Consider the following 13,752-nt stretch of genomic DNA (forward strand, 5'->3'; position numbering starts at 1 on the left):
TTTTAATTTTCCTTTCTTTTCCCTGATTTCCAAACAGAGCCTTAGTTTTAATTTTGTTTTTTAATTATTATTCTATATCTTTCTCTAACCATTATCAAAACTAAACTAAACTGCCGATGAAACAAAACTGTTTTTACCTTTCTATTCTAATCCTCCCACGAGGGCTTGGATTCATTTTGAGTAACATTTCTACTTTGAAAATCACTCACCGTATTTACAACGTTGTACAGTATTCAGGAAAAATGATTTCTGAAAATCATGTTTCAAAATCTGTTAACGAAAAAAAGGATTTTCTGCAAAACTATCTGAAAGATGTAACCAAACAGGTTGGGGAGGGGGGATTTTTTAAATCACCTGTGAATTCTCACTGCCGCTGGCGATAAATGTGCTATTCAACCCACCAAAGCAGGACCGGATCACATACTTTTCTTGCTTGTGGCCAGTATACTTCAAGGGTTTCACCCATTTTCCATAAACATCCCACGTGGATCTCCTGGCTGCTAAAAATTGTACTTTTTAAATGCCCAAGATCCAGGCTTCTTAGGGTTGGACCGGCCTTGGATATGTTTATATAGAGCAGGTCTTGGATATGTTTATATAGAGCAGAGAGAGTTTGATTATGAGTACCGAAAAAATGGGTACAAAAAATGTATGAAGACACATGGAGTTTACTTTTGGGCTCTACATGAATAATTCAAATCCTTATCCTTCCTTAATTTTGAATTTTTTTTTAAATGGTCTTGCAAAAAATCAACTCAATTGAATATTATGCATAATTTGTTAATTCAATCTTCTAATTTTTCATTTAAAATCCAATATCTTAAATTTTGAATGAGATTTGGAAGATTATCAACCTTTTACACCAATCGACTGTAGCTGATTTTTACCGTGTTCCCTTAAAAATAATTTTAAAATTATTGAACAATTCAAATTTTGACCGCATGTGTTGTATATTTTTTGGTTCCCGGTGACGGGGTCACCTTCGAGAGGCCAAGACAGATCGAGAAACCGACGAAGGAAAAAGAAACGGTACAACAACAAAAATATTACAGAGGAATAGACAAGGGAGTCGAAAAAGAAAGAGAGGACAGGGAGAGAGACTAGGGATTGAAGACCCTACCGAAGATGACCCCGTCGCCGCCCGAAACCCCTAAAGGCGACTGCCGAGAAACCACAAATTTGGCCCCCATAAACAATTAGGAGAAAGATCCATCCGTCGAGATCCATATCACTGGTAAAAACCACCAGCACCGCTGCCTTCCACCGTCTCGTTACCCACCGATCAGTTTTTGTAAATAGAGAGAAGAGTAGATCAAAATTCGAAAGGTGGAAGAGAGAGAAGAATGGGTAGAGGGGGGGAGGGGGGCGCCTCCCTGCCGAAAGGAAACCCTAAGAGCAAGTTTACCGATACCTAGTTAAAAAAACTTGTGAACAGTGCACATTTTTCATTTTATCTACTAATATTTCTTTCAATACTACACCAATACTATCTATTTAAACTATTCTCTATTAAAATACACATTTTTTCAACATTTTCCTTTATCCTATTATTATAATATGAGAGAGAGGGGAAAGGAGAGGGAGATAAAAAGAATTAAATAATCAAATAAATAGAATTCCTGATGAACAGTTGTTAGGTATTAATACCTAACCAATCCTTCAAAGCTATTTTACCTCTCTTTATACCTCTTCTACTGTAAGTTATTTTTTCAGTTTTCCTTTGATAAAATAGCTAAAATAGCCATTTTACATCATTTGATAAACTTGCTCTAAGAGCATGTACACCAAGACTTAGGTAAACTAACTATTAAACAGTGTAAAATTGTATTTTTGCTAGTCTCTTTTTCCTTTCATGCTACACCAGTATTCTCAATAACCTTCTCTATCCCATTAAAATACTATTACTCAACATTTCTATACACACATAGTTGTCGATTATCCCCGTTGGTCTTGTTCCATTTTGCCGGCAACTGTTCAAGGCCACCTGAGTTGTGCCTTTTTGCCTGAGGTGGGAAACTGGATTGGTGTTGTTCAATTTACGTGTAGGAAATGGCAAGAAAGTTGTTGGGTTTTGTGTGGGGGTGAGATTGGTGTGGTTGATTACGAGATTTGGGCAGAAAAATATGGGGTTTTAGATGGGTCTACCCCAAAACCTTGATCCGCAACGTCGGAGATGCAATTGTACTCGAAATCCGCCGCCATCGCCGGTGGAACACCACCACTCTGTCGGAACTTGTTTAGATCCATGGAGGGGAGGAAGGAAGGTTAGATTTGGGAGGGACGGAATCTGTCAAACTTGGAGAATGGACCCGTCGGTGACATGTCAGCGTTGGCTTCAGAGAAAGAGATGGCCCGGAGTCAGAGAAGATGGCCGGAAGTGGCCGGATTCACCGACTTTCACAATCAAGAGGAGAGAGATGAGGGAGGAGAGAGAGAAAAAAATAATAAAATAAAGGCTGACTTTTGAACAGTGCTTAGTTAAAAATACCTAGCAACTGTTCATAAATCCTTTTTACCTCCCTTTTTACCTCATTTGGTACAGCCTGTTTTTTTTATTCTTTCTCTTCAAAAATAGCTAAAAATCCTTTTTAGCTCAACTGATACACTTGCTCTAAGTCTAGAGCTTTTAGAAAAAAGGGAAATAGGAACCGAAAAGTTAGGCTCCGTTCCAGAACACCTTCTTAAAAAATAAGTACTTATTCACATTTTCAAACTAAAAAATAGTGTAAATAAAAAATAATTTTTAAATTTTTTTTTCACCGTATAAAAGATCTCATCGAGATCTTTCAAATTAGATCCATATTGCATATTTTTAGATTTCAATAAACCCATTATTTTTGAGCTTGAAATTGCCTTCTTAAAAAATAAGGACTTATTTTACGTTCCGAAACGGGGCCTTAGAGAGAGAGGAGGCGCCTTTATTAGATAAACCTTTACACCAATCGACTAGAGTTGATTTTTACCATGATCCCTTAAAAATAATTTTAAAATTACTGGGAATGATTTAGATTTTGATCGCATGCGTTGTATATTTTTGGTTCCCCGTTATATGGTTGTTTATCAACCCGACTATGGCCACCAACTGTACACCGTGGCATTTAGGGCCCACTACGGATTCATAGATGATCCGAGACATTCAAAAAAAAATTGTAAAAAAACTAAATAGTCTTGTGAAAAATCTGCTCCATTGGATATATGTAGATACTAAATCTAATTTTGTAATTTTTCATTCAGATTATAGAATCCTATATTTGAATAAAAAAAAAAAGAAAAATTTTCAAAATGACATATGAACTTTGCACCAAATGTCACAGAGACATCTGAACTTAAGTTTATTTCAATTAAAAACTTGTACTAACAAAATCCCTAAATTTAGACCCCCGCCGTTATACTTCATCCACTTCGTCTCAAAAATTGTTAACATGATATCTCCAACCCGTTTTAGTTGTTCCATTGCACATGTTTTCAATAGGGGACGATGCACCCAAGAGAAACCCATTACTTCATATTTTCCTTGCGATCCCGAGCAGAAAGAAGTAAGGGTTTCTTCTGGTCTTCATGGTAGAACTCTTAGGATGGGTTTTGATTGAAAAGTTAAGTAACTTATTTTTTCCTCTTTATTCAAAAAAAATTTGTATTTGTTTGTTTTGAGCCAAATTTTGTGACTTATTGATTCGTCTTGATGACGAGAGAAGTTGAAAAAGTAAAAAATTTTGATCGAAATTCAACTTATTTTACTTATTTTTGTCCATTTAAAAAAAATATAAGTTTCGATAAAAAATTTTACTTCTTTGATTTCTTTCGTTGAGAAGAATCAATAAGTCACAAAAAGTTTGACGCAAAACTAACAAATACGAATTTTTTTGAACAAACAAAAAATAAGTCACTTTTTGGCTTTTAAAGCCAAATTGGCCCTCAGTTCTCTTCATCATCTGTTGAACAAGAGAGGAGGAAGGGCTTCAGGTCTAAGGTTAAAGTGAAGAAGATGGTGGACCAATAGCCAAACGCCAAACTTCTAGAAAGAGAAAGGGAGGGAAATCAATTAGTTTAAGATCATTTTCCCTCCAAAACGTGCGGTAAAGTGAGGGGTTTGGCTTGAGTGCATCGTTCCTTATTGGAAACATGTGCAATGGAGCCACTTAAACGGGTAAGAGATGCCGTGTCAGTAATTTTTTGGACGAAGTATAACGGCAGGGGTCTAAATTTAAAAATTTTGTTAGTATAAGTGTTTAATTAAAATAAACTTAAATTCAGATATCTCTGTGACATTTGGTGTAAAGTTCAGGTGCCATTTTAAAATTTTTACATAAAAAATGGAAAAATTGGATTGAGCATCTAAATATATCCAATCCAATTAAGCTGATTAATTGAGTCATTCTATAACCACCCCCATTCACACAACCAATTACAAATCTACACTCACAAATAAGGGGCGGAGTCCACACACACTACACAATTAGTGTGTGTGGACTCCAATCTTATTGTGAGTATGAGTATGTGAATATGTGTGTAAATGGGTGTGGTGTTAAAATTATTGTAATTTATTTTTTTTAAATTATTGAATGTGAGGATCATTGATTCATTCATTGCCAGATCCGGAATGAACCCACGTGACGGCGTACCTTTGATCGGTGCCCTTGGTATTTTCGGATGTCTATATATCGTTATAGGGTTTGCATTGCAATTCAGATTTGGGGTTCTTCATTAATTTTTCTATAGATAAAAACCCTTGCTCACCTACACACCCATTTTTCTTTCTAGTCTTGGTTGGAGATGGCATGCGATATCTTCTTGGTGGGATCTTCGTCGTCGTCGTCGTCGTCGTCGTCGGCGCAGTTGCTTTCTCCTAACCTTCCACCGAAAGAAGCAGAAGAAGAGGAGAAACAGAACTTGGTATGTATTATTATTGCTGTAGCCGATGCTTATCGTTACGGTAAATTCGATTGGTACGCATTCGATGTCTCCGACGACCCTAACCACAACCAACCGCGTCCCTCCGGTCTCGACCTTCCTCTCCCGCCTGCTCTATCTCCCCTGTACACCAGACTCCCCGACCACCTCCTCCCTTTTCACCACGACGACGTTTACGGACCCGTCGATCAAATTAAACCCATCGCCACTAGATGCACCGATATTGGACGAGGCTGGGCGATTTTTGGCACTGAAAACAACAACAAGCAGCAGCTTGATACGATGTTATTCCGAATTCGCAAAGAGGAATTGGGAAATTCTGTGGAATGTATCAACCTTGGTAGTTGTAGTGGTGATGGTGCCGGGATTAACGGAACAGAATGGAAGAGAGTTACCGATTTACCTGCTCCTGTAAGTCGATCCCCCACCTGCCTAGTTCTCCGCGGCAAGCTTTATTGCCTGAGTGGTTTTACCCAACTCGCAAGGAAATACGCGGGGGTAAAAAAGCCATGGATTATGGCCTACGACCCTAGTGTCAAAAAATGGGAGCCTCTACCCGACCCTCCACATCTTCCCAGGTATCATCCTATGTTCACAGCAGCTATAGATGGCGGCGGCCAATGGGGTCCGTGCATTGTGGTACCTTGTGATCGTCTCCTTCAAATCTACCGTGTCGATAAGAAATGCTGGGATCTGAAACGGTTTGATTGGGACCCCATCTTTGGATTCCCTCTAGGCGAGTTTGTGTCCGCGAATAGTAATGCAGGAATAGCTGTGGCTGTCGAGACCAAGTTGTATTGGTACATGGCATATGAGCAGTGCCTAGTTGGATATGATTTAGAGACGGAGCAGTGGTTCCAGGGCCATTTACCTATGCATAACCACGGAGCCTATTTACCAGGGCCGCTTGATTCGTTCTGTGACCGTCACTCTCCTCCGAGTTTGGCTCATCTAGGTTGCGACGGAGTAGCCAACAAGTTCTGCTTGTCTTGGGTTTCACATTTGCCGCCGTGCCCGAAAACTGAAGAGGAAATAGAAGAAGAAGATGACTGCTTGAAAGAAGAAGATGACGATGACTGTATTTCTCGCCTTCACTGCCTGAAAGTCCGGGTTGTAACTGGGGACAACGCCACCCCGCAGACAGGAATTTTCCACCTGGAGGTCTCCATAATATCCTGCCAATCTTACTCAGTAGATGGGACCAAGCTTTTCCGTGGTGCCATGTTGTAAGCAATCTTTTTTCCGTGATTCTTGTTTTTTCTTCACCAAGTGTAAACTTAGATCTGAGGATTAATTATTCCAGGGATGGTAATTTGGGATACAAGTCCTCTGAAACCTCACCGCCGTCTATGGTATGTCTGTATTTTCATTTTTTCTGGTACAGAACCAACACTTGTTAATACTGTGCCCTCAATTAAAATCTGCTTTCATTCTCATGGCAGCACTAAAAAGTCCCTTGTTGTTATGTATATGCAAACTGCTATTTTCATTTAGAATGGTTCTTCTTTTCCTTCTTTCAAATGTTGCTTTTGTTAATACTGTGCCCGCTGCTATTTTCAATGCCCTTTGGTTTTGATGATTCACGGTCTGCCCATTATTAGCTCACTTGTGCACTACCCAAAGTAAATTATCCTCTGTTCTGAAACTCCTCCTGGGTGCCCATATAATTTGAGATGTAAAACAAATAAAGAGTCTGTAGATTATGTTGAAAACCAATCTGTAGAGCAACCTGAGAACACAACGCATATGACAAACAAAGCCTGAGGGGTGAGAAGAGCATGGAGGAGGGCACATACAAACAACCACCATGAATATGAAAGTATGAACAACTGAGATCCATTGCACTGCTGCACAAAGTGATCCACACAACTCTTGATCGAGAAAAATATTCGCTTAGCATCACCAAATATGGCCCAACATCCAGAGTTGCTAACATAAAATGTAACAATCCTAATCAGCAAGTCCAATTACAACCTAGGCCATTAAAGTGGGGCAGCCAACTAAAAGTGCAGCTAGTAGCTACCTTAACATACCATTGGGGGGATAAAATTCTGGCAACATGTGAAGTTCACTTGTTGTATACGTGCACCGAACTCTTTTGAGGTTAGACCTATTTGCAAATTTTAGATGTGTGGTGTTCATACCAGCGACCAGTGTACGTATGTATTCTTGGTTTTACATAGTAGGAGAATAGGAAAATAAACTGAATATTATCCACTAGGGAAATAAAAGAAGTAAAGATGCTAAAATTCATGTGAAATCCTTATTGTGCAGATAATGTGTGCCATCCAACTCCTTTATTTATTTTTGAACCGTATCAAGGAATATTCATTAAAAGGTTGTGCAATGGGGTACCACAATCATACAAGAAAATAAGAAAGAGAAAAGGAGGAAAAACTTGTTTTAGAACTTCCTATTCCTTCAAGCTCATCTATGCGCTGGTTCCTTTCTTCTTTCTGCTCTTCCTCTCCGCTTTCTTTATCCTCACCTAAGGGTACTATTTTCATGGTCCAACTTTGTTTCCACCGTTGCCTTCCTCTTCGAGTTCAACTAATGCGCCCCATTCATAAGGAGGGGTGATTGAACATGGGCCATAAAAGCCACTGGAACCAGTGTGAGCTAATTAAAGGAACAAAACAAAGCAAACATCATTGCCTTCTAACTCAAGTAAAGACAGTCTCGTACAGAAACCATACTTACATCTACATCATTCACGATCTTCCAAGCTTCAATGGGATTTTCTCAAGCCCTAGCTTTTCCCGTTTTCCTCCTTTTCTCAATGCACCTTAACCTTGATCATCCTAATGAGTTAAACTAGCCTACTTTCATTTCCACAGCCAGATTCCTCCCCAAATTGGTTTTTTTTTTTTGAGTAAAGTTACATGTATAGAGGAGGCTTACCCCAGGGCCAGAAAAAAATTAATATCCGAAAAAGCCAATCACCTACCTTACCCCATAAAAATCCAAATAGAGATGGCAAATAGGTGCCCATTGCGGGGTCGTTGATCAAGATCGGTTAACCTCACCTGAGCCTCTGGTTCAGCAACTAGGTTCGCCTAGTCCTTTGCATGACCTACACACGACAAAGAGCCTGATCGGTTGGAAACCGGAAAGGTCCTCCGACGATCTAGTTAGAAAATGTAGGAGGAAGATTAAAGCACTTGGGTTGGGTTTCATCCTTGCCTTTATATAGAAGTTCGTGACTTGCTCTCCAAGCTCAGCTTGCCTCGCACGCTCGGTAACTGCTCCGGCTACCGTCACACCTGACATATCGGATAAGGCAGTTACAAGTGCATGTGCATGAGCTGTCACCCATGTGTGTTTGAGTCGATCTCGTGCCTCAACCGCCCTCGGTGACGTCTCAACTAATGTAGAGACCAAAGCAGGTAAGCTCAAGATGGATGAGCGGGCCCGAACGAGTTCGCTGAACCTAAGAGTTTGAACCTCGCGGAGTCAAGTGCCATTCTTATTATGAGACGGCAACTGGATACTTCATATCTGAACGCTACCTTTGCCGAACCTAGCTTCCGAACCCAGGAGTCTGGTTCCTGGTTTGATTTGATTAGACAGAATTGAGGGGCTAAGCCTGGCCTTCCGCCGAGCGTATTGAGTCTGACTGAACCAGCATATTCGGCCCACTAAACCCGTACCGTAACTGGTGAAGTACGTACAGACACTCGAGCCACTGAACGGGAAGTACAAAAAAGTATAGGTCCCGAAAAAGAATCCTAAGCTTAGAGGCCAAATTGCCTCACTAGCAACAAGGGAGGAAAAAGAGCAAAAACCATAGCCAGAGTCTTTCGTTGCATATTGGGATTCTCACTTCTCACTCAGCATAAGCATGTTTTGTTTAGATTTACATCTTTTGATATATAGAGATTTATGCAATTTTCATCTTTAATTTACTTAATTATTATTGTCAAAAGTTTATTATGTTTTCTTCAGACACGCCCTAAGAAGAAGCAAAGAAATTTGGGAGAGGGTGCAACTTGGACTAAATAGTATTGATACTGAGGTATGTACTACCCCCACCGTCTCACAATTTTGGTCCCTTTTGGAAATCCTAACTTTTGAAGTGGATATACTTTTACTGCATTCCAATTCAAATCAAAAGGTACTTTTTCAGAAATTTGCCCTTTAGTCCTTCTTTATAAACTGTTCATACCCATTTGTGAATAACATTTTTGGAAAACCACAAAGATTTTGGCTTTGACCTTTTAAAGTGGACATGTAATATGGGACATTCATTTTGGAAAGATGGAGTAAAAAATTGGATGGAGGGAGTAAATTTTTTAAACATAAATTACAAATAGAGTGGGAAATAATCAACTTTTTTGGACTATTTTGTTTTCTTTGAGAGTTGTGATACGTGATTCATAAATCAAATCTGTTAGTTGATAGTTATGTGGATTTTGTCATGTTTAATGCCAGTGCTTGACGAAGATTTTGTTATGTTCAGCATCACTATGTTCTACAACATTTTGATCTGTTAATACTTAATAATCACGTTCTATTTGGCCTCTTTCACAACTACCAGTGATTTGGTTATGATAATCCACTTATGTGCTAGTACAAATTGTCTATGTTAAACTTTGTTGAGCTCTTGGCTTCTTTTTAAAAAAATCTTTGTGTTAAGGAGTATTTTATATCTTACTCATTTTCAGGAGGTGAAGGATCTTTGAGTTTCTAAAAGTTTCAAAATGTAGAACTTATGGTGGTCGTTGAATTAGTTCGGATAGGTTTGCAAGTGTTTCCTTGTCTACTAAGTTCATCATAGATGGATGTGGATTTGGCAACTGAATTTTCATCGCCAGAGCATCAGGATGATGATTTTACTAGTTTTGTCTCTCACACTAGGCGATGACTCTCTTCCACCACCTCTTCAACTTGCTTTACGAAGATGCAGTTAGTACTAAAGGCCATTTTGGACTGACTTTGTTAGAAACAACCGGCTACCCCATATTTCACGCTTCTGCGCATCTGTTAGTCTTAGCTAGCTTTTGCTTACTGAGGTTGTATTGCATTGTCGTTAAGGGTTGAAGTTTGATTACAAAGGTTTTATGGAGTTGTGCTTGCATCATTTTTAACTTCTGAAGACCGCTAAAGATGTATGCAATTTTGTTCATATTTTTTTAACTTGTGTTTGCCTGTATTATATTTCAGAATTACTGGAGTTGAAGATGGATGATGTACCGATTCAAAAAATATCTGGGTCAAAGTAATAATTTTTTTACTTTTTCTATTCGTCTTGACGAGACGAATTAATAATCCTCAAAAGTTAGGCGCAAAACTAACAAACGCCGAAAAAATTTGAATAAGGACAAAACAAGAAAAAGCCCAAAAATCTTAGCAGAATTGTGTAGTGAACGAACTTGGTTTCATCTCAGGGAGCTTCAGATGATGAACTCTGACCTATTTCAAGTGGATTTATAATCCTTTCCTTCTTGATCTGGTATGATTCCTTCTGCTACCCATGAATGTTCAGTTGTTCATGGTCTTCAGGAAAATAACCAAAATAGAGGAAAGCTTGGTTTCATATCACATGGTAGATCTCTATAACTCAAAGCCAGGATTTTTGAGATTTGGCCATTTTGCTGATCCATTTTATCAAGGACACTCTTCCATATATGTTTTTTCCCTTCTTTCCTCTCTTTTTGCTGCAATAAACCTGCCATTACAACAACGACAAGAGGTAGGCCACCACATCTTCTTGAAATCTCTCTGCTCCACATCTCTTAGCTCTGGTGTGGTATTGGTTTCATCAAGATTTTCTGGTGGTAGTTTCATGATTTTGGAGAAAAGCTCCCAACTTTGTTCATCACTCAAGGGAGCCTGCTTATGTAAATTGGATTCACCACCTGCATTTGTGCCAACAACTTCAGTGCGAGAAGTGATGATTAATCTACTTCCTTCGATACCACCATTTGGAATGCCAATCTTTAAAGCATCCCATGTTTCAATGTTCCATATATCGTCAAGTACAATCAGGTACCTCTTTTGCTTTAAGAACTCATACAGGTTAGCTTCCATGTCAGGGTGGTTCTCCTCCCACTTTTCCTTTTGCATTTGCACCTGTCTTGATATTTCTCGCGAAGTATTTCTAACACTTGGTTTTTGAGAAACATTAACCTAGGCACAACACTGGTAAGCTGTTTTGAATGAATCGTAGACTTGCTTAGCAAGAGTTGTTTTCCCCACGCCAGCCATTCCAACCATTGATGTTATCCAATGACATATCTCCGGATCATGAAGCTTTACCCTCAGTTCTTCCACATGTGATTCGATACCGACAATAATCGGTTGATCCATGCCTTGGATCAGTGGATCACATAGTAACCGTTATACCGTACGTTGTTCTTGCACGGTTGATATCTTCCACCCTTGATTTAATCGATGCAATTTCCATTACAAGTTTATGGTTTGTATAGTGATCACATAAGTTGCAAACAAGATACTGAAGGTACCTGAGAAATCTCTTCCTATTCCGTCTTTGTACCACAGGCAAGTAGGTGTCAATAATGTCTTCTACATCATCAGCGAGTTCTCTGACTTCACTCTCCAAATTGGCAGTTCCATGGCTTTTGAATTCTCTTGCATCTGCGTCTTTCAGAAGTTCCTGAATCCACCTAATCTCCCTTTGGATCCACTCGATATCTTCCCTCAACCAATACAGGCGAGTAAACTCTTCAACTAGAAGATCGGCTATGATACCCTTGGTTTTCCGGATGACACTCGTGAGAGTAATATCAGCCATCGGAACAGAAATATTTCCCTACTATAGGTACCTTCAACTGGCCTTGTGGTTAGATCTTTGAATCTCCTTTAATTTTTGACACAAACCCTCTTTTGCCCTTTTGGTTGGTGTTCGGATGATAATCATAACTTTGCGGTAGAGAAAACTAGGTCAACAACAAGATGAAAAGGGTGTTGATTTCTCTTCCTAAATCCTTCCCATATAATTAGCTATTGACTAGTAATATTTAGTAATTATTTGGCAATTATAAGGAGGAAGATGGAGTCTCAGCTACTTTGCCTTTTTAGTGATGACAAACCATAGGACTCTGCTTACAAAAAGCTCAACAGCCAAATCCCTGCCTCCATTCTTTGGGCCATCATCTCTTCCATGGTATTATGTGGGCAACAACCTCATAAATTATTCGTAAATGGTGGCCTTATTGTTTGCTTAATGTTTTCACTTCACATATTTTATGCAAGGTCAATGGTGGCCTTCCATGTCACGTTGCCATGTGGGCACAGCCTTATAAATTTTTGATAAATGGTGGCCTTATTGTTTGCGTAATGTTCTGCAAGGTCAATGGTGGAGAAATAGAATTTGTATGCGGGTGGGACTAGAGGTATCAAATGGGCCTTTGTCATGCCAGCCTTAGTCCTTGCCTAACGTGATTCATGTCGTGCCTAACTTGGCGTGCCATGTTGCGATTAGCTACTTGTATTATTTCGTTTGATACTCTCTCCGTCCCTTTTTTAAAGTCCAGTATTTCATTTTAAGCTGTCCCTTAATAAGTGTCCATTTTGTAAAGTTAGTGAGTAAAAGTTAATACATTTTTTATTTTGTCCCTAAAAGTAGATTCTTTTTTGAAAAGTGAGTGAGTAAAAATGTAATGATGATGTCTTTTTAGAGGGTAAATAGGAAAAGTGGAGGTAAAATTTGATGTAAAAGGTGTAATGATGATATTTTCTTACTAAGTTGGAGTTACGAAGCGAGACATTTAAAAAGGGACGGAGAGAGTACTTACTAGTGAAATAATGATAATCTCACTGATTCCCCAAAAGGAAAAGAAAAATCCTCCTGAGCCGCAAAACTAGGGGGGAATGTAGCTGCAGTGCTGCAGAACTAGTTGGACACCCAGAACACCTGAATGCAGGTAGCATATACAGTGCTAACACTCTTTGGTTTCGATATTGTAACACTGCTTTCAGTAGGGAACAAGTTGATCAGAGCCCCCAAACAGGAACCAGGGTTCTTGTTGTGCAACAATTGGCATAGCAGTAGGCTGTGAGGCTCGGTGGGCCTGCACACATGATCCAAACCGTTGTGAATTTGTAATTGAGGACTCATAGAGAAGATTATGCATGTAAAAAATTATATTGATTGGCCTTGAGTTATTGCTCACAGTTTCATCCATTCATTACATACAACAAAGGCGATTTAGTCGTATACTTACTGTCGGTCGTTCATGTTCAACCACCATAGTAGTATTTTGCATGCGTGATTTGCTTGATAGGCTTTACGATATGAGTTTAAATTCATTTCACAACAGTGTTTTCCACCACCGCTATGGGGGCCCCATCGTACATTTATCGTAATTATCAGAATCGTTCATCCTGTAGGGCTTGTAGGGTAGTATGTCCGCGCAATTTAAAATGTTAGACATCGATAGGTATCTCATCATTGTATTTTGACATATAAAATGGACAGTCATTGACCGTTCAACTTTAAAATTATTGACAAAATTAATCTATTCATTTTATAGGCTACAATCAAGTTGATTTTTGCATGAATACATTAATTTGTGGGTCATTCAAGACAAATTGTTCGGATTACAATAATAAACGCATGATGGGGTTTTACCAGATGAACAATTCAGATTACTACTATAATCGCATGGTGGGGCTCAAAATTGTCCGGAAGAAAAGGGGAATAATATGGAGTAGATCAAAAGGATGAAAATGCTGGGTACTACGTATAAGTGCGGGATTGGCTATGATTTTTTATTTGGTATATGACGGTCAGGATGTCCGAACCAATTTACAAACATTCGACTAGTCCCTGTCCGAGTCGACTAGTCCCTATCCGATTCGATCAACGGCGGGTCATCC

General features: G+C 39.1%; 1 protein-coding gene across 3 annotated transcripts; it reads left to right on the top strand.

The window, feature by feature from the left end:
- The first annotated feature begins 4,557 nt into the window (after positions 1-4,557).
- On the top strand, positions 4,558-10,145 carry LOC131302270 (uncharacterized). Of its 3 annotated transcripts, none has more exons than XM_058328829.1 (4): positions 4,558-6,137; positions 6,215-6,263; positions 8,857-8,926; positions 10,075-10,145. In XM_058328829.1, the coding sequence occupies exons 1-3, from the start codon at positions 4,774-4,776 to the stop codon at positions 8,911-8,913; spliced, it is 1,470 nt and encodes a 489-aa protein (XP_058184812.1). In that variant the 5' UTR covers positions 4,558-4,773; the 3' UTR covers positions 8,914-8,926; positions 10,075-10,145. The 3 variants fall into 3 exon arrangements, with proteins under 3 accessions (XP_058184812.1, XP_058184822.1, XP_058184805.1); XM_058328839.1 differs by lacking the exon at positions 10,075-10,145 and adding an exon at positions 9,576-10,043; XM_058328822.1 differs by lacking the exon at positions 10,075-10,145 and having other exon boundaries at positions 4,588-6,137; positions 8,857-10,043.
- The last annotated feature ends 3,607 nt before the right edge of the window (positions 10,146-13,752 follow it).

This window comes from Rhododendron vialii, chromosome 1a (genome assembly GCF_030253575.1).
Source record: "Rhododendron vialii isolate Sample 1 chromosome 1a, ASM3025357v1".
NCBI lineage: Eukaryota > Viridiplantae > Streptophyta > Magnoliopsida > Ericales > Ericaceae > Rhododendron > Rhododendron vialii.